At 40.6% G+C, this 16,873-nt stretch overlaps 16 protein-coding genes across 16 annotated transcripts; 7 read left to right on the forward strand and 9 right to left on the reverse strand.

Annotated features, from left to right (window-relative positions):
• Positions 1–60: 60 nt before the first annotated feature.
• On the reverse strand, positions 61–1,287 carry EHEL_020170 (Sof1 domain-containing U3 snoRNP protein; the record flags this gene model as incomplete). Its single annotated transcript, XM_003886706.1, has 1 exon — positions 61–1,287. The coding sequence occupies one exon, from the start codon at positions 1,285–1,287 to the stop codon at positions 61–63; it is 1,227 nt and encodes a 408-aa protein (XP_003886755.1).
• Positions 1,288–1,336: 49 nt separating this feature from the next.
• Positions 1,337–2,080, forward strand: EHEL_020180 (putative RNA-binding protein; the record flags this gene model as incomplete). The annotated part of the gene is made up of 1 exon (XM_003886707.1): positions 1,337–2,080. One exon carries the CDS (start codon positions 1,337–1,339, stop codon positions 2,078–2,080), a length of 744 nt encoding a protein of 247 aa, XP_003886756.1.
• Positions 2,081–2,161: 81 nt separating this feature from the next.
• Positions 2,162–3,187, reverse strand: EHEL_020190 (GATA zinc finger domain-containing protein; the record flags this gene model as incomplete). Its single annotated transcript, XM_003886708.1, has 1 exon — positions 2,162–3,187. The coding sequence occupies one exon, from the start codon at positions 3,185–3,187 to the stop codon at positions 2,162–2,164; it is 1,026 nt and encodes a 341-aa protein (XP_003886757.1).
• A 263-nt stretch (positions 3,188–3,450) lies between these two features.
• Positions 3,451–4,566, forward strand: EHEL_020200 (uncharacterized protein; the record flags this gene model as incomplete). The annotated part of the gene is made up of 1 exon (XM_003886709.1): positions 3,451–4,566. The coding sequence occupies one exon, from the start codon at positions 3,451–3,453 to the stop codon at positions 4,564–4,566; it is 1,116 nt and encodes a 371-aa protein (XP_003886758.1).
• Positions 4,567–4,648: 82 nt separating this feature from the next.
• On the reverse strand, positions 4,649–5,059 carry EHEL_020210 (uncharacterized protein; the record flags this gene model as incomplete). Its single annotated transcript, XM_003886710.1, has 1 exon — positions 4,649–5,059. One exon carries the CDS (start codon positions 5,057–5,059, stop codon positions 4,649–4,651), a length of 411 nt encoding a protein of 136 aa, XP_003886759.1.
• A 151-nt stretch (positions 5,060–5,210) lies between these two features.
• EHEL_020220 (replication factor C small subunit) lies at positions 5,211–6,137 on the forward strand (the record flags this gene model as incomplete). Its single annotated transcript, XM_003886711.1, has 1 exon — positions 5,211–6,137. The coding sequence occupies one exon, from the start codon at positions 5,211–5,213 to the stop codon at positions 6,135–6,137; it is 927 nt and encodes a 308-aa protein (XP_003886760.1).
• Positions 6,138–6,183: 46 nt separating this feature from the next.
• EHEL_020230 (uncharacterized protein) lies at positions 6,184–7,191 on the reverse strand (the record flags this gene model as incomplete). The annotated part of the gene is made up of 1 exon (XM_003886712.1): positions 6,184–7,191. One exon carries the CDS (start codon positions 7,189–7,191, stop codon positions 6,184–6,186), a length of 1,008 nt encoding a protein of 335 aa, XP_003886761.1.
• Positions 7,192–7,265: 74 nt separating this feature from the next.
• EHEL_020240 (zinc finger domain-containing protein) lies at positions 7,266–7,580 on the forward strand (the record flags this gene model as incomplete). Its single annotated transcript, XM_003886713.1, has 1 exon — positions 7,266–7,580. The coding sequence occupies one exon, from the start codon at positions 7,266–7,268 to the stop codon at positions 7,578–7,580; it is 315 nt and encodes a 104-aa protein (XP_003886762.1).
• Positions 7,581–7,614: 34 nt separating this feature from the next.
• Positions 7,615–9,120, reverse strand: EHEL_020250 (uncharacterized protein; the record flags this gene model as incomplete). Its single annotated transcript, XM_003886714.1, has 1 exon — positions 7,615–9,120. The coding sequence occupies one exon, from the start codon at positions 9,118–9,120 to the stop codon at positions 7,615–7,617; it is 1,506 nt and encodes a 501-aa protein (XP_003886763.1).
• Positions 9,121–9,181: 61 nt separating this feature from the next.
• EHEL_020260 (putative E1-E2 ATPase) lies at positions 9,182–12,103 on the reverse strand (the record flags this gene model as incomplete). Its single annotated transcript, XM_003886715.1, has 1 exon — positions 9,182–12,103. The coding sequence occupies one exon, from the start codon at positions 12,101–12,103 to the stop codon at positions 9,182–9,184; it is 2,922 nt and encodes a 973-aa protein (XP_003886764.1).
• Positions 12,104–12,168: 65 nt separating this feature from the next.
• On the forward strand, positions 12,169–12,789 carry EHEL_020270 (proteasome beta type-3 subunit; the record flags this gene model as incomplete). The annotated part of the gene is made up of 1 exon (XM_003886716.1): positions 12,169–12,789. One exon carries the CDS (start codon positions 12,169–12,171, stop codon positions 12,787–12,789), a length of 621 nt encoding a protein of 206 aa, XP_003886765.1.
• Positions 12,790–12,856: 67 nt separating this feature from the next.
• EHEL_020280 (uncharacterized protein) lies at positions 12,857–13,699 on the forward strand (the record flags this gene model as incomplete). The annotated part of the gene is made up of 1 exon (XM_003886717.1): positions 12,857–13,699. The coding sequence occupies one exon, from the start codon at positions 12,857–12,859 to the stop codon at positions 13,697–13,699; it is 843 nt and encodes a 280-aa protein (XP_003886766.1).
• A 39-nt stretch (positions 13,700–13,738) lies between these two features.
• On the reverse strand, positions 13,739–14,002 carry EHEL_020282 (uncharacterized protein; the record flags this gene model as incomplete). The annotated part of the gene is made up of 1 exon (XM_003886718.2): positions 13,739–14,002. The coding sequence occupies one exon, from the start codon at positions 14,000–14,002 to the stop codon at positions 13,739–13,741; it is 264 nt and encodes an 87-aa protein (XP_003886767.2).
• A 130-nt stretch (positions 14,003–14,132) lies between these two features.
• EHEL_020290 (uncharacterized protein) lies at positions 14,133–14,936 on the reverse strand (the record flags this gene model as incomplete). Its single annotated transcript, XM_003886719.1, has 1 exon — positions 14,133–14,936. One exon carries the CDS (start codon positions 14,934–14,936, stop codon positions 14,133–14,135), a length of 804 nt encoding a protein of 267 aa, XP_003886768.1.
• Positions 14,937–15,026: 90 nt separating this feature from the next.
• On the forward strand, positions 15,027–16,046 carry EHEL_020300 (uncharacterized protein; the record flags this gene model as incomplete). The annotated part of the gene is made up of 1 exon (XM_003886720.1): positions 15,027–16,046. One exon carries the CDS (start codon positions 15,027–15,029, stop codon positions 16,044–16,046), a length of 1,020 nt encoding a protein of 339 aa, XP_003886769.1.
• A 24-nt stretch (positions 16,047–16,070) lies between these two features.
• EHEL_020310 (uncharacterized protein) lies at positions 16,071–16,793 on the reverse strand (the record flags this gene model as incomplete). The annotated part of the gene is made up of 1 exon (XM_003886721.1): positions 16,071–16,793. The coding sequence occupies one exon, from the start codon at positions 16,791–16,793 to the stop codon at positions 16,071–16,073; it is 723 nt and encodes a 240-aa protein (XP_003886770.1).
• Between the last annotated feature and the right edge of the window lie 80 nt (positions 16,794–16,873).

Below are 16,873 nucleotides of genomic sequence, written 5' to 3' on the forward strand. Positions count from 1 at the left end.
AGACAAGATCCATAAATGGGACTTGCTTCTTTATGTTCTGTGCTATTATGGACAACTATCCTATAAATCCTTTATTTCAGATTCCCTGGCCTTCCTCTTCCTCTCTGTAGCTTTATAGGACTCATGAATTCTCTTGAGCGTATTCTTCAGCGGCTTGGGTAAGAATCTATGCTTAGATATTCTGCTTATTTCCCCAACCTCCTTGTATTTTTCCCTCAGTGCCTCAGAATACCTAAGGGCTTCTTTTTCTCTCTTGCTCAATGCTCCCAACTTTTTTGAAGCATAGCTCTTCCACACTCTTATCGACCCGTCGTCACTTCCTGAAACAATAAATTGGGAGTCGTGGGAATACTTCACGCCAAATACATTGTGCATTCTCTTGTTATAGTATGTGTCTCTACTCTTCCTTTCATTGACATCGAAGATTCTGATTGTTTTATCGAAGCTCCCAGTTGCTATCTCAGTCCCTGAAGGATTGAATTCCACAGAGACAACTGCATTTCCATGTCCTCTATATATTCCACTGGGCTCGTCGAGATATCTTATATCATGGAGATAGGCACAGAAGTCTTCATTTCCTGATACAAATATATGTCCATCCATCGGACTAAATGATATATCATTAGTCCTACTCCCCACAGTTACAGAATGGATCACCTTTCCAATCCTGATGTCAAATAATGAAAGGCCTCCTTGCTCTCCAACTCCTATTATGTTTGTTAGCACAGGACTAGTGCTTATGCATAAGGGATACCTTGTGCCTATCTGCTGTTTTGAAAAGTCTCTTTCAATGTCAAATATCTCTACACCCTTGGTGGTCCCTACATTCAGCGTTCCCATTATGTCTAGCCCTACCACCTCAGAATCACAGCGATACGTTTGCTCGTCTCCCAGCTTCTTAACCGTTTTTTCCTGCCCAGCATATAAATTTCCTTCAATGTCCATTCCAAGCCCTTTTATCGAACTGTTGCACTCAAATCTCTTAAGGGCACTTTTCTGGTCCATATCCCATAAAACCACCTGGTTGTCGAAACTTCCAGATGCAAATAAGGCCTGCTGAAAATGCCTTGCAAGCACATGTATCCCTTCCTTGTGGTAGGACAGTGCAGTGACGAATGGCTTACTTAGCATCCTTTCAATCTTAGTTGCATTAAGTGCCCTCACAAACTCCCTTTCCCTCATAAACGGATGGTAGACTTCATCCTTGGCAAAGCTCACATACTCAACATCCTTTTTCCTCTCCTTACAAATTTCTTCTGGCTTATGGTATATGGTGTTAATTTTCATCCTAGGGCTGGGCCCGGCAGAGAAATTCATACTCCAAGTTATCCCATAGATGGCGTGCAAATTGTTTGTAAATAACTTTCCAGAAAGCTATTCAGAGGAGAGCATGAGCCTAATTTTTAGTCCCTTTGGGGAAATAAAGTCCATCAAGATTCTGAGAGAGCCTAGATTGTTCTCAATTGTCGAGTTCCGGGATCCCCAGAATGCAAAAGCAGCAATGGATTCTTTGAATGGCAGAAAGCTGCATGGAGAGAGCTCACCATTGCACATCGAAATGGCTTTTGACAGAAAAAGAAGGGTGGTCGTCTCCGGCATCCCCTTGGACTCATCGAAAGAAGAGCTTCTGAGGTTCTTCCAGTACTATGGATCCGTCGAAAACATCACACCCTCGGATGATCCCCAAACAGTTTTTATTGACTTCTCGTCCCAGAGAGATTCTGAAATGCTTCTTGAGCTCAATCAGAAGATAAGCTTTGGAAAGGAGGAATCCAAGCTCTCCATAAAGCCTTTTACTAAAAGAGAGCGAAAAGATCAAACCTCCAGCCCAGAAAAAAGTGTTTTTATATACAACCTCCCATCCAAAATAACCAAAACGGATCTTAATGAACTGTTTGCAAAGTTTGGAGAGATTCAATCTCTAGGGATATTAAACGGGGGAAAAGCATTTGTTAACTACGAAAAGGAATTGCCGGCCCTAAAGGCAATCAGGCATATGGATGGAAAAAACGTAGGAGGAAAGAAGATTAGGATAGTCCTTAAATCTATGAAGAGAGGCTTGTCTAAAAGGCCTTCTTAGGCAGGATAATAAGCAAGCCCTAAAGTTTGTCCAACAACTCCTGAATCCTTTCATCCTTAAATTTTCTGTTTAATTACTCTTTCATATGCTAGTTGGGGCATTTACATTGGCATCACAGGAATCTACACCGCTATCTCCTTCGCTGACCATTTCTCCGGGGTAAATACCTTTGAATTGTGGGTCTAAATCTCTACCGGGAAAAGGAGGCCTGTATTCTCCAAACCCAGGTACATCGTGATACTTATCATTCAAGTAATAATATCCATAGGACTGGGAATAAAGCATAGATGATGAGGGATAGCTCCTGAATCCATTGATAATGACATCCTCGTGTATGTAGTTATATGAGGGGCCATATTTCTCTGGAGCCTCTATATCATAAATTCCACTATATCTGCTATCAAGAATTTTGCTATTAAATCTATTTCGGCCGTCCTCCCTTTCGCCATTATCCTGTCTTCTTCTACTTCTTGTATAGGCTAAGCAGCTTTCACAAAGATGGCTGGAGGCATTTTTGGAATCTGAGGTAAAAAAAGAGACATTACATGATACACAGATAATTCTCTCGTGGCTTCCCTTCAGCGCTTTCGTCCTACCCCCAGGCGTGATCATATAGGGCCTTGTCCTACCGTGGAGTTTCTGGTAGAGCCCACAGGCATTACATAAGAGCGTCTTTCCCTGATCTCCCCTCCTCCATGATGGCGTACTTGTAGTGGAACAATTGGAGCATATCCTTTGCTTTGCTTTTCTTTTGAGTTCTCTTGCGATCTTTGGCATCTCGACAACATTGTATCCTGAGATCAATCCCTGGTCTTCATCGTCTTTTCTATCGCTGAATTTATCCTGACCCGGATATACCTTTAAAGTCCTTCTATAGTTGTTTGCTTCGCCCTCACTCTGTAGAAAAGATTTCGGATGGCATCTTTTATTACCACATTCTATCTCCTTTCCATCAAAACTCTTTTTCTCACATCCTTTTATATCCTCCATTTCTATATTCATATCATCCTTATGTAAAACCTTCTTCTCTTCGGCTTCGTAGAGACCCTTACCCCATACATCTTCTATAAGCCTCTCACCCCCATTTCCTTTGTTTACCGATGTCATTGTTTTGTTTTTACAGTGCTATTTTATAGTGGAATTTTCATAATCTGCTTTATTATTGCACAATTAATATATTGCCGATTTAATCTTTGATATATTTGACAATTATCTAGGACTACATCCCATATGTAGTAACTCTTCTGGGAAGTATCTAAAATCCTTATAAGGCCGTGTGTGGGCGGATATTACTATAATAATCCTAGATATATTATTTAGAAAGAAACACAAGCAAAATAAAACACATTTGAAAAACAAAACAATTGAAAATGGGAAATGAAAAGAACAAGGAAATGATCCGATGCGAACTTGAGAGCTATGTTGCGGAAGAAATGAAAAGCGTATCTCCAAGCACAAGGCAGATGGATGCCATCGAAAAAATGGCATCATTACCAGAAAAAAACTTTGAGGACCTGGTCTCGGATATTGTGAATGAGATGAGGAGGAGAAGTAATGTTCCGTCTATTTCTCCCGAGACGCCGATGCAATGGAAGCTTTCCAGAATCCATGAGGACGGATTCAAAAGCCTTGTTTTAGATCTTCTACTGGTGATGAATCAAAGGTCTCCAGAGGATAAGCGTTCTTCAGAAAATGTTCATGGATTAATCAACAACCTTGACAAGCTGATATCCTCGCTTAAGGAAGACATGATGAATGAGGAAAAGATGGCAGAAGACATATGCTCTTCTCGTGACATTTCAGACAAGTTTATGATGTTCATCGAGTACAGCCGTAATGTCTTTGACCGGAATGGCGAGTATATCAAGGTCCATGAACGAGAGGATATCAAGGTCCATGAACACATGATGAAAGAAGTTAAGGAATACTTTGAGGCTCAGACAATTGATGGGCCTGACTTGACAATTAACGTGGATGTTCTGCTGAAAAAGTGTGATAGATTGAAGCATAGCAACCTTCCTGAATACAAGTATCATAGAAACAATATCCAAAGGCTGAAAGCCATGGACCTAGGAATAGAGGTGAAGAAAAGACTGATAAGAGACGAGGTGCTGCAAATATATTCCATTTTTGTGACGGAAAGCACTAACCTAAAGGGAGCAAGAGAAAAGCAGCTTGAATGTAAGGTCAATAGCCTTGTAGATGTTCTATGTAAGATTAAAAGTGACGCTGAAGAAGGAAAAGAGATAGATGCTTACGAGTACCTCGAAGATGTGGCTAGTTCCAGTGGAGATATCCTCGAGCTTGTTGAAAACATGGAGCTGGAAAGCAAAGCCTATCTGGACCAGTTGAAAACAAAGATAGCTGCTTTAGAGCAAATACACAATAGAAGTAGTGGCGAAGAGCCGCTTCCAGCTATGTTTTCAACGATAGAAGCCGTGAAGAGAGTGCTGACAGACGTTCCCAGAAGTCAAGGAAGTTCGTAATCGTCATTGGTCGGTCAGGTAGGAAAATGGACGATGAGATATTTAATGGAAAATAAAGTATTGACTTACATTTATTGAAGGCTCAAGTTTTTATGTCTAACTTTGAACTAAGCTGTGCTTTCTTAACCGTGTAGAAATCAAATATCTTAAAACTCTTGATCGCATGGTTCCTAATCGATATTTCTAGGTAAGTATCGCTTGTAGATCTATCCTTAGAGTCATAAACCACCTTAATCTTGTTGGGACTCATCCTTGTCACCTTCAAATTAGTCATGCTTGTGAAAAACTCTATCTGAAATTTGTTTTTTTCTCCCCTCACTACGTACTCCGGTCTATTGGGCTCACGACTTATGTTTTTTTCAAACGCTCCCGATTTCTCGATGTTCAAGATCATGTTGTTGAACTTGAAGGTGTCTGTCTTGCTATTAACCTCGCTTATCAAAATACTGCCACTGCAGAATGTTCCCACTAGGAAGAGGAAGATATGTATCATGTCTCAAATCAACTGCATTTTCATTTTATAGTTTAGAGTGTTTCATTTCCTTCGAAACACTAGGAAACAGCCTGTTTGATACAAATCAAAACATACCTTATCTGGATGGGTGTAACATGGTTTGTGCTTATGGGCTCGGCTTAAAAAACCCATGCACCAGCCATGGACAGAAAAGTACCGTCCGAGATCTCTTCTGGAGGTTGTTGGAAACAGGGAGGTGGTTGCGGCTCTTCAATCTATTGCGGATGCAGGAAAAATTCCCAACATGCTATTTTACGGGCCTCCAGGTACTGGAAAGACAACGTCAATAAGGGCCATTGCAAACAGCCTTCCAAGATCATGTGTTCTTGAGCTGAATGCTAGTGATGAAAGGGGAATAGCAACAGTAAGAGAAACCATAAAGGATTTTGCATCTACATATTCTAAAGTAACGAAGCTGGTGATATTGGACGAAGCAGACATGATGAGCAGAGATGCTCAAAATGCTCTTAGAAGAATAATTGAGGACTTCAGTGCAAACACAAGGTTTTGCCTAATAGCCAACCACTCGAAGAAGATAATTCCTCCTATTCTTTCCAGATGCACCAAGTTCAGATTTGGGCCCATTGAAGGCACTGAGGGTAGAATTGAGGAAATATGCAAGAGAGAGGGCATAAGGTATACTAGCAAAGGAATTACTGCCTTGGCAAAGATATCAGAAGGAGACATGCGAAAGGCTGTAAATGATGTCCAGGGGATATCCTTGTCTCTAGGTGTAGTTGACGAGGAAAATGTTCATAAGTTCAATGGGATTGCTCCAGTACAAGTCTATGAGGAGCTGTTTATGGATCTCAAGAGCATGAGCATGTCCGAGCTTAGAACCAGGCTTGAAGACCTGAAGTATGAATATGGAATGGACTGTAACGCTTTAATCGAGAACCTCAGCGGGATTGTTCGGAAAAGCAGAATGAGAAATAAAATGAAGATGCTGAAAGAGATGGGCGATATTGAGCGCAGGATGAGTATAGGGTGCAACGAAAAGCTTCAATTGGATGCAATTATCTCTGTGTTTATATTGAATAGAGACGATTCTTTATGAAATAATAACTTTATTAAAAATGCTAGGCCTAAGCCCAATCAATGTCTTACACCAAATCGTAGTAAGGAAGTGCTTCAATTTCTCTTATGTCGTACTTGCTTGTAGGAATGTTATTTACGATATTTGAAATTACTAATGCCAATACAGTCACAACTATAGACCCAAATATCCATAGAGGCAAATACACCAAAGCACTACGAAATCCTGCCAAAACAAGAGAGAATGTGGCTATGTACAGCAACGGCAGAAGCACTATGCACAGATTGATCTTCAAAGAATACTTCTTATTATATATTCCCCAAAAAATTTGAACAAAAAATAGAAAAGGTTTCAAAAATGGAGGAATTCCCGGTGCCAAAAGCATGCCAAATAATATTGTCCTAATCACTTTAGCCATCAGTATACTTCCCTTTGATTTAAGAAAAAGCTTCTGCTTGCAGCTGTGATAATACATGGTGTTGATTGTAGACAGGATCTCAACTATTAAGAACATGACCCCCGAGAAAAGGATGCTTATGAGCCCATCGCCATACAGAGCATAGTTCAGAAGATGAAGCGTTGCCACGTTGATTTCCGTCGACCTAAATATCATGCTCTTTAGCTCATTCCCAACTCCATAAACCCAATACAGTGCAGACAGAGATCTAATCATTGGGATGGTCAGGGTTACAGCCGAAATAACAAATGGGAGGGACATGACTATGTTGCTGCATTTTCCATATGCAACTACCGGTGGTAATGCCAACAAAGCCCCTATATATGTTATAAGCGTACTAATATAGAAGCACATGTTGGGTCTGTCAAACATCCTTGTTATAATGTACGAGTCCTTGTTGTGCAGAAGAAGTTGCACAGAAACCTCTCCAAATATATCATAAAAATCTCTCTTGTATCTGTCTTTCAATATTGTGTATGCCTTGTTGATCTCTGCAAACCTGTCAGGACTCATTTCGTTTTTGCTTTGACAGTATGACCTTACAAGAAATCTGTAAGATTTCTCGATGCTTTCCTTTGTTGCATCCTTTGGGATTTTAAGCACATCATACAGACTCATTTCAGGGGATATGGAAGAAGGATTAAAGAAAGATGTCCCCATTGATACTTATAACCTCGAAAAAATCTTCCTCCATGCCCAGAAATGATACAAAACAAAAAAAAAGGAGAAAGAATAGAAATAGACTAAGAATAAAGAGAGCCAGGGTCTTTGGATCAAAAGATGTTGACCAGGTGAAGGCTCAGGCCAGCAATCCCAAGGCAGTAGAATATGATCCAGAGCTACCAGGTTGTGGCCAGTTCTACTGCTATGAATGTGATAGACACTTTATTTCAGAAGACGTCCTAGTTGGGCATAGGAAGTCCAGCTTGCACAGAAAGAGGGTTAAGGAGGTAAGAGAGGAGGCCCATTCCCAAAGAGATGCTGAATGGGCTGTCGGGTTGGCTTAACTCTGCAAGTGCTTCATCCACAATACTAAGCGCATTAAACATTATTTAATTCATCTAGGCCTTCGATTTCTGACAAATCTATCTCGCTTGCCAGCATAGAAAAACAATTGCTATTCTCCTTATCATCCTTTTTATCACTAAAGGCATTTCTGGCTTTTTTTCTTGGCTTCTTAAATGGAAATATAATTCTTGCAACGTTATATGGATTTGTTCTTAAAAACGAAATTATGTCTGTGAAGAAGATTGAGGTAAAGGCCCTATTCCAGCATCTATGCCTTCCAAGTATATCGTCCCATGCTTTTACTAAAACTAAGAATGAAGGCTTATAGAAATACCGCTTATCAACAATCGCATATATATGTGAGAGGAGACACAATATCTTTACGGTGTTGCAGCCTTTAAGACAGTCTGTTGCTCTCTCTTCTTCTGGTATTCCGGCAGAGGAGTCAGACTGGCTACAGATGCATTCTTGAAGGCATGGGCAATCGCTATAGCTATATTCAAGTAAGCCAAATATTTTTCTTATCCTATTTTCATTGAACTGCTTCTTATCTAGGTTCCACTCGAAGAGGTGATAGTAATTATAAAGCACTAGCACACACTCCATAACCACATGAGCATCTTTACACTCCAGAAGTCTTGCTATATGTATCATCAAGTCCTCGTCCTCAACTTTTTGCAAGTAAAATATAGCTCTTGCACACCCGTGAAGACTCTCGAGCATTTTTCTATATACCCTGATCGCCAGGTAGTTACCACTAGATACTAGATCCCTGAGCTCGCTTGATCCATACAAGAAAGAATAATCCCATTCACAGTAATTCATAAGGTTCAGGCTTTTGTCTAGTCCCAAGTCTAATAGATTGAAAAATGTGGTGTTGTAGACATCATCGAATATGCTCTTAAGAACCCGATGCCCCACCTTGTGAAAAGAAGGTGGCTCCTTGAAAGAGATGTATGCCCCATCCTTGAAAGCTATTTCAGGATCAAAGTATTTTCTCTTTATCTCATGCATTATGCCTTCACTTCTAACTTGCCTGTAGCTCCCTTTTGCCTCATATATTTTACATGCAAATATTGAAGAATAGAATCTTACAGTCTCTTCACAAACAAGGGAGTTTAGGAGAATAAAAAATCCACAATCATGTAATACTCCCGGAAGCAAAGAGCTCTTCTTCGCTGCCTCCTCACAAAAACTGATGACGTCCTGAGGATCGTCCATAGAATCATATAATGCTTCCGAAAGCAAGAATCCACCCTTTCTTGTCGTGAACAACACTGGAAGGCTCGAAGTTGGATCTTGTAGGATTCTTATTGCCAACCCAAATGCCTCATGCCTAACTTCTGAGTCTCTCATAAGATAAGGAAACTGTTTTTCGATAAATTTCCAATTGTCAAGAAATCTCAAGAGAAATGGGTCTTCGAAGGTAAGCGAGATCATCTTTTGCAGAGATTCCTTATACTCAGGAGACAGACATCCTCCAGTCACCAGAGATTCGTTAAGAATAAATAGCACTCCCCTGGCTTCATCTTCTACCATTCAACCCTTGCGACTTACAAAATCAATATGGACCAGATTTAAAAAGAATAAGAATGCTTTATTAGAGCATGAACATATAGAAGCATATCTTTTCCACAAAGTAACACATAATTATGTCCATCACCAGTACAGTGTAAACAAACACCTTGACTTCCCCCATGTCAACAACCTCCATCTTCATACGAAGCTCATCATTATCCCCTAGTACAAGTTGGTGTATAAAGAATAACAGAACCCCAAGGCATCCAAGGAGCTTCTTGTTTTCGAGAAGGCTTTCTCTGAAGGGCCTTCCTATGTAGTTCACAAGAAACGTCGATATCTGCTGTGTTGTCGACAGGAAAAACAAAGCAGAGTTCATCAATGAAGGAGAAAACTTCTCGTTGTACACAGGCACCTCTATTTCTCTTATTCTTCTTATCATAATGAGAAAGGAGGCTATATGAACAGCAACCTGAAAGACAACAGAAGAGACTATGTACGGGTTGATGATATTCGTCAAGGGCTTCTTTTTGCTTATTTCCTTGAGAGGCTGGCTCTGAGTCAAAAACATAAATGCAAATCCGATGAGAAGCCCAGAAGCTGTAAGCTGAATGTCTCCATATCTAACACCCATGCAATCCAAGACGCTCAATGAAAATGCACTAACTAAAGAGTTCAATGCAAGAATCTTATACATTTGAATCGTTGTCACCAAGGCACTTCTTCCTTGTCTCACAACATCCAGGACAGAGTCTAGAGACCCAGTCTTGGCTGTAAAAGGTGCTGCAACGCTTGCATCTCCAAGATTTATCTTCTCCTCGCCTAGATCCTTTGATATGGCTTCCATCATCTTTTCTTCACTGCTTTTCCCCCTCTCTTTCTTCTTAACAACCACTGGTGCTTCCATAAGAGCTATCCCCACATGAGCACTTTTCAGTGCCCCAACATCATTTGTTCCATCTCCACACATTAATGTATACCTCCCTGCCTTATTATATTTCTCGATTATTCTCTCCTTGTGAGTAGGATCTGCCCTAGCAAAGATCGATACAGAAAAAAACTCATCACTCTCTAATACCTTATCTATTTCCGACCCTTCGACAGCTCTATCTGATATCCCAATTTTCTTCGAGACGTTTCTGGCTGTAAGTGCGTTATCTCCAGTTATCATCACCACTTTGTGTCCCGAAGCATGGAGGGCTTCAATGGTCTCTCTTACATCTTTTTTCAACTTGCAGTCAAATAGCACAAACCCTGCAAAAGACAGATTTGATTCCACCTCCTCTCTATCATACCTCTCTTGTTTCTTGATGGATTTGAATCCAAGCGCCAACACTCGATATCCATCAGCCGCATATTTTTCGTAGTCATCATAGAACTCGGGCACAGAATCTAGATACAGCTTGACGACTTCTGGAGCTCCTTTCATCCCGACGAAGCTCATCCCTTCTGCCTCAGCAACCACGGTCATTCTTTTTAGCTCGGAACAGAAAGCGTAGGTTTTGTGAACCTTATATCCAAAGCATTTGCTTTCTGGCATCCCAGTACCTTTCAGATATTCATAAGCACTGGTTTCCAAAGGATCCCCAGTCACTTTTCCGTTGAGTAACAGTAAGGAATGACAGCTTGAAAGCACGTTTGTTGAATTCTCCGTTTCATGCTTAAGGGCTGCAACTTCCATGACTGTCTCTGTTAGTGTTCCGGTCTTATCAAAGCAACACACATCCACCTTTCCTGCATATGGAATTCTGAAAGGCTCTAGACAATACACGCCCTTTTGAATAAGTGCTCTGACACAACTGTTGACAGCCATGCTCAACTCCATAGGGAGCTCCGTCGGAACTACATTCGTCAAAATTAGGATCACTTCCAAAAGTAGCTTATAGTTAGATTTTCCCATTTTCTTTCCCTCTTTGTAGGCATAAATAGAAGCAATAACTGCAAACACTAGAAGAGCAAATATAAAAACAAAGGCCTCCCTATCATTTACAGTCACTTCCTCAGTACACATCATCTTCCTAACAAGGCCTCCCTTCTCGGTTTCAAACCCCGTGTGCAGCACAAAGCATACCAATGGAGAGTCTCTTATCATTACTATTTCTGTGCCTGCATACAATACATGTCTCTTGTCTTTACATCTATCAAATATATCCTTAGGATTTCTTTCTGAAATATCTTCTTTTGCAAGAGGAATAGACTCTCCAGAAAGCATTGCCTCATTTACAGCACAGGATCCCTTGACCAGTAGAAGATCACAAGGAACAATCACAGAGGAAGTGATTTTGATAACATCCCCAGGAAACAAATCCTCTGAAGACACTACCTTCCTTTCATTCTTGTTTGTGCCTTCTCTCTCATCATACAGAACTTCGACATTAACATTAGAATGGCTCATCTTTCTGAAATGTCTTGCTGTCATCATCCTTTGGAAAACAAGTCCAGACTCAAGAACAACCAGCATCACAAGACTGAATATGGCCTGGTAAACATATTCATCAAGGCACCACAGAAGCCCAGAGAAAACTTGAAATACAAATAGCGGAGACACTGCATGCTCCAAAAACAATTGGAAGAATGATGGAGGTACAATATCGAACCTGTTCTTCTTAAAGTGCTTTATAAGCCTTGTCTCAACAAACTTGTCTCTCTTTTCCTGCCATCCTGCATAGTATTTGAACGGTCTTTTGGTATTTGCTCTCAGCCTTATAATCCCCTCGTCGTCTAGCAGATATCCAGATTTCTCAAACTCAAAAGCCCCGTTTCTGAGTTTGCATAAGGATCCAGAGTACAATATATAATCACCTTTACGATCAGAATCCATCGAAAATAAAATACGGACTCTAGTCGACCAGAACGTTGATAGGAACATCGTTCCGGCCAGTAGCAATGTGAACACAACCACCACCTGGGGATAGCTGCTCATCATCAGGAGAACAGGAAGCATGAGCAACGGAGCCGCGTATGCCCGCCTATAAAGTGGCTTTTCTTTGTATATACTATGCATTTCAAGGGGTTCGCTTTGCAAAAATATACCAAAGCCTCAAAATGGATTTAAACATTGACCCTGACATGTCTGCTGATATCGAAACATTCTATGGAGGATCGGTCTTGGCAATGGCAAGCGAAAATGCTGTTGCCATCATGAGTGACAGGCGTCTTGGAATGGGCCCGATAACCGTATCAAAGGAATTTACCAGAATACACAAAATAGGGCCAAGACTATATGTAGGATTGCCTGTGTTCATTCCAGACACCCAGGTTCTTCTTAAAAAGATAAGGAAGAACTACAACCTGTTCAGACTGGAGGAACAAAGAGAGATGGAGCCTGAAGAGCTCTCTAGTATGATTTCGTTTCTTTTATATTCAAAAAGAACATCTCCATACATCACTTCGCCAATAGTTGCAGGGTTGACGAGCGATGGCAAGCCTTATGTTTCTTCAATGGATTCCATCGGGTCTATAACATCCCCTAAAGACTTTGTGGCTGCCGGAACTGCAGGTGACAATCTTATAGGGATCTGCGAGGCCCTTTATAGGCCAGGTATGGATGAGGAAAACCTGTTTGTGACATGCACTCAAGCATTCCTTAATGCTGTGGATAGAGATGCTCTCTCTGGATGGGGGGCAGATTGCTATATCATTAGCCAGGGAAATGTCACCAAGAGGTCGATTAAAGGAAGATGTGATTAGTTTTGTTATTGGTCTTCTTTCTACTTATGGAGCGATATTAGACTTTCTAGACTTTACCCCAATCAAGATGCCTAGAATTACAAAGGCCCTTACGTATGTGCTGGTTCTCGCTCTTAGGTTCTATGACATTCCATCCTTCTGCTACAATTACTACAATCCGGAATCGTGTTATCAGCAAGAATTCCTGAAGCCGTCTGCCATTCCAACAATTTACCAGATAATACCAAGGAGGTGTTTTGTATATATTTCAGCAATATGTGACTTTATAGTGTCAAGACTGGTGAATTCTGAAAAGTACTTTATATACTCTTCCTTTCTTCCTGCTGATGTTATATCAATAGAGAATCTTCTTGTGGTGCTTGAAAAGTACGAGAAGGACATTACGAGCTTTTTACTCACACATCTAAGCGTTTTCTATGCTCCTCTTCTTACCAGCGCCAGCTCTTATGCTCTATCATATATCTATCCAGCATATAAAAAGGATCATGAAAATGCGCATAAGCCTTCGTTGAGTATCACCTGGTTCTTCCATTTGAACATCTTCCCGCAATACAGCAGATACTTCTATGACATATTCTATGCTCTGATGGTCTACATCTTTAGCATTGTTCCCGAAGAACAGAAGATGGAGATAATATTGCTATTCAAGCCATCTAACTACAAGAGCTATCTTTTGTATATAGCAGACTCTCCGCTCCTTCACTTCTACCTGCTTATCTTCCTTCTAGAAAATTACATACAATATCTATTCAGGATTCATGGCATAGGAAATCCCAACTTTCTCAACTGGTCATACCTAGCATTTACATGCTTATTTATTCTCGAAAGGAGATGGAGGATACTGACGCCTCAGAAGCCCCATTCTGAGAAAAACCAAGAAAAGGCCTCCAGTGGCCTTCTTCAACCCTAAAATAAAAGTAGAATAGCCATCTTTAATAATACTTTATTCCTAATCGGATTCTTCATCAACATCATCACTATCCTCATCCAAGTCATCAGAATCGTCATCTCCATCATCATCATCAGACACATCGTCGTCAACACTGGAGTATGAGTCCTCTTCAGACGTGTCGTCAGTACCAATCGAGGAATCACTGGACCCATCACTGCCCTCATCAGAATATTCGGAAGAGTTCGTCTCAGTGGTTTCTTCTTCACTTTCAAGCTCCTTCTTGGTTTTTTCAGCTTGCTTTTTTTGTCTTGCTGGACACATGTTTTAGGGGATCCTTCTTTTTCTAAAGTAAATTTTTCAAACTTTCCAGAAAATTCAAGCCCGCCACAAAATTACAGGCGTTTCTTATATCCAAAAAAGCATTTATTTATCCACATCCAGTCCTTCACATCTACCCCTCTTCTCTCTCATTGTCCTCAATCTCCTCGATCTTCTTCTGGTACTCCATCGCTGCCTTTTTGTCTTTAAGCTCTATCGCCCTATCTCTCTTTTGGATTAGCTCTATCTTGAGGTGAGTAATCCCTCTTCTCTTTGGATATACCTCGTCCTTGCATGCTACCATCTTGCTTATTTCTTCGTCACTGAGCCTCCTGTTCATATTCTTTGCAAGCTTCTCATAGTCCTCTCTAATCTTGGATATTGAGCCTATCTTGAAGAACCTCCATACATCTTCATACTCCTCTCTGAGTAGAGGTGAGTTGCTAATGTTTTCTATTCTGAAGTTCTTGTATGTTCTAGTTCCCGAAGATACCTCCAAATACCTGTTTGTTCTTATCTCCTTTCTATCAATCCTAAGGCTATATACATCTCCCTTTCCTATACCAACTATCTTAACAACAATATACAACCCATTGATCCTAGCTCTTGTGAAGTGTCCAATAAAATTGTCAAAGAACGGCTTGAACACATTTCTTGCAATCATGTCTCTGCTTACTATGCACTGAGAAAACTCTAGAAAGTCGTCTGCATCGTGGGTGTCCTCCTTGGAAATTGGGGGTGCATTCGTCTTCAGTCCCATCGTCTTTTCCTCCAACTCTTTTTTTTCCTTGAATTTCTGGAGCTCAACATGCCTTTTATACAGTATCTCCTCCCGCTTTGTTTCCGGCATCTCTAGCAATGCTCTTTTGTCCTCCTCAGATTCATACAGCTCTTCTCTGTCGAAATCTATATGCGATGACTTGTATTTGTTCCTCATTTGGGGTTTTCTGCTATACATGTAATCTGATTACCATTGCAGTTGCATAGTACCTTATAAAGATCCCCAGACATACTTTTACCCTCAGGAATGAGTCTTCAGGTAAGCAAGAAGGTTAGTACTTTTCTATATACAATGTGTGCCATGATTACAGCGCTTTCGGTGATTTATGAGAGAAGATCCTTTCTTAGCAATGTACAAAGCGTAATAGAGGCCAAAAAGTCCATGATAGACAGGGAGTTGTATATGAGACTGCTTTCTAGAATAGCAGATGGAAACTATCTTGTTACTCGAAAGAATAGCAAGCTCTTCAGACATCTTGGAGAAACAGATACATTTTCCGGAATTTACCTAGTTGGATCTTGGGGGAACTATAGACGCGTCTCCCTAGAGAAAGTTCCTTATCTTAATCCCCGAGCTAAATACTTCTTCATAGACATCAAAGACCTTCTTATCCACAGGATGTTCTTGAAGCACAATCTGAAATCTTTTATGTACACAAAAAGCTTCAATTTAGAAAACACCAAGAACGAGGTTGCTTTAATGTCAGAGATTTCCCAAGAATGCTTGAAGATTCTTAATAAAGTCGGGAGCACAGAAATTGCCATGGAGGACATGATAGTTAGGTTACGCAAAGGAAGCCCCGATGAGCTTTTCGTAGAACATGCACAGGGATTATCCATCATCAAATCGGTATTCAAGAACGAAAACGAATTCTTGGAAGGCTTGAAAGCTCATTTTATAGACTTTATGGACTCGGTCTTCTTTGGAATGGAAACATCCTCCTTCTGTGATTCATATGTAAAAAGTGTCATTAATTATCTAAAGAGGGAGGACGTCCTTTTGCTTTCTCCATCAATCAAAATGTATCCAGAGCTAATCCACTATCTATTTCCATACAAAATGGTATCAGACAGACCCAATCTCCTTCACAACCAATTAGTTGCTGGCGGCATCTCCCTGAATGGAGTTCAGCATAATAATTACCTAAAAAAGCTATTTAACCTTAAGAAGATTGAGAAGATAACTGAGGGTGGATGTAGATTTATATTCACAGCTCACATATCGATAGACATCCAGAAAAAGAAATATAGTATCACTTTCATTTAGGACACCACCACAAACACAACTAAACTAGCCCATTCCCGCGGTATTTCCTCTACTTACTTCTCTTTCATCTCTTTCTCTGTCTCTCTTCAGAAGCTCTTCCCTCGACATCTCATCATCATCTGAAGTACCCGACGACTCTTCCTGGAGAGGAGTGGAGGGTGTTTGGTTCATCCCTGCCATTATCTTTTCGGCAAATTCATCAAGTGTCATGGTAGGATTGTTTCTTCTGATCAAAATATTCTCAATTCTTCCCTGCGGATCCACCTTTATACATTCCATTTCTTCGTTTCTACTGGGACTTCCATCGCCCTTGTTCTGCAGAAGTATAATCTCTCTGTTGAGATGCTCAATATTCTTCATCGACATAACATAAAAGTATTCAAGCAGCTTCATAACCCATTCCCTGTCTTCCCAGTCTATAAAATCATACCTGAACTCCCTACTCTTTCGCCAAAGCTTTATTTTGCTATCCCTTCCGCTCTCTCTACACATCTCCATTGTCTCTTTTCCAACAAGACCAAAGTACTCACAGTCTTCACAGTATTCCTTGAAAAACTTCAATCCCTCGCTCCTGTTTCCTGCCCGGTCATTCACAACGCCTTTGATGTATGGAAAAGTATAGTTTAGTAAGTCTGCTGTTGATATCTCATGAAGGTCCATTCTATCTCCCTCTATGGATGCCTCACAATTAACCATTTCTAAATCTCTGCTCTCGAGTACTCTCACTATTAGTTCCTTTATGTCCATGAAATCAGGGACAAGTTATCCATATCCTAAAAAGGGTCTTTTAGCCCACAGACTACGCTGCCAGAACATATAGATATTAA

The sequence above is a fragment of the Encephalitozoon hellem genome, chromosome II (genome assembly GCF_000277815.2).
Source record: "Encephalitozoon hellem ATCC 50504 chromosome II, complete sequence".
NCBI lineage: Eukaryota > Fungi > Microsporidia > Unikaryonidae > Encephalitozoon > Encephalitozoon hellem.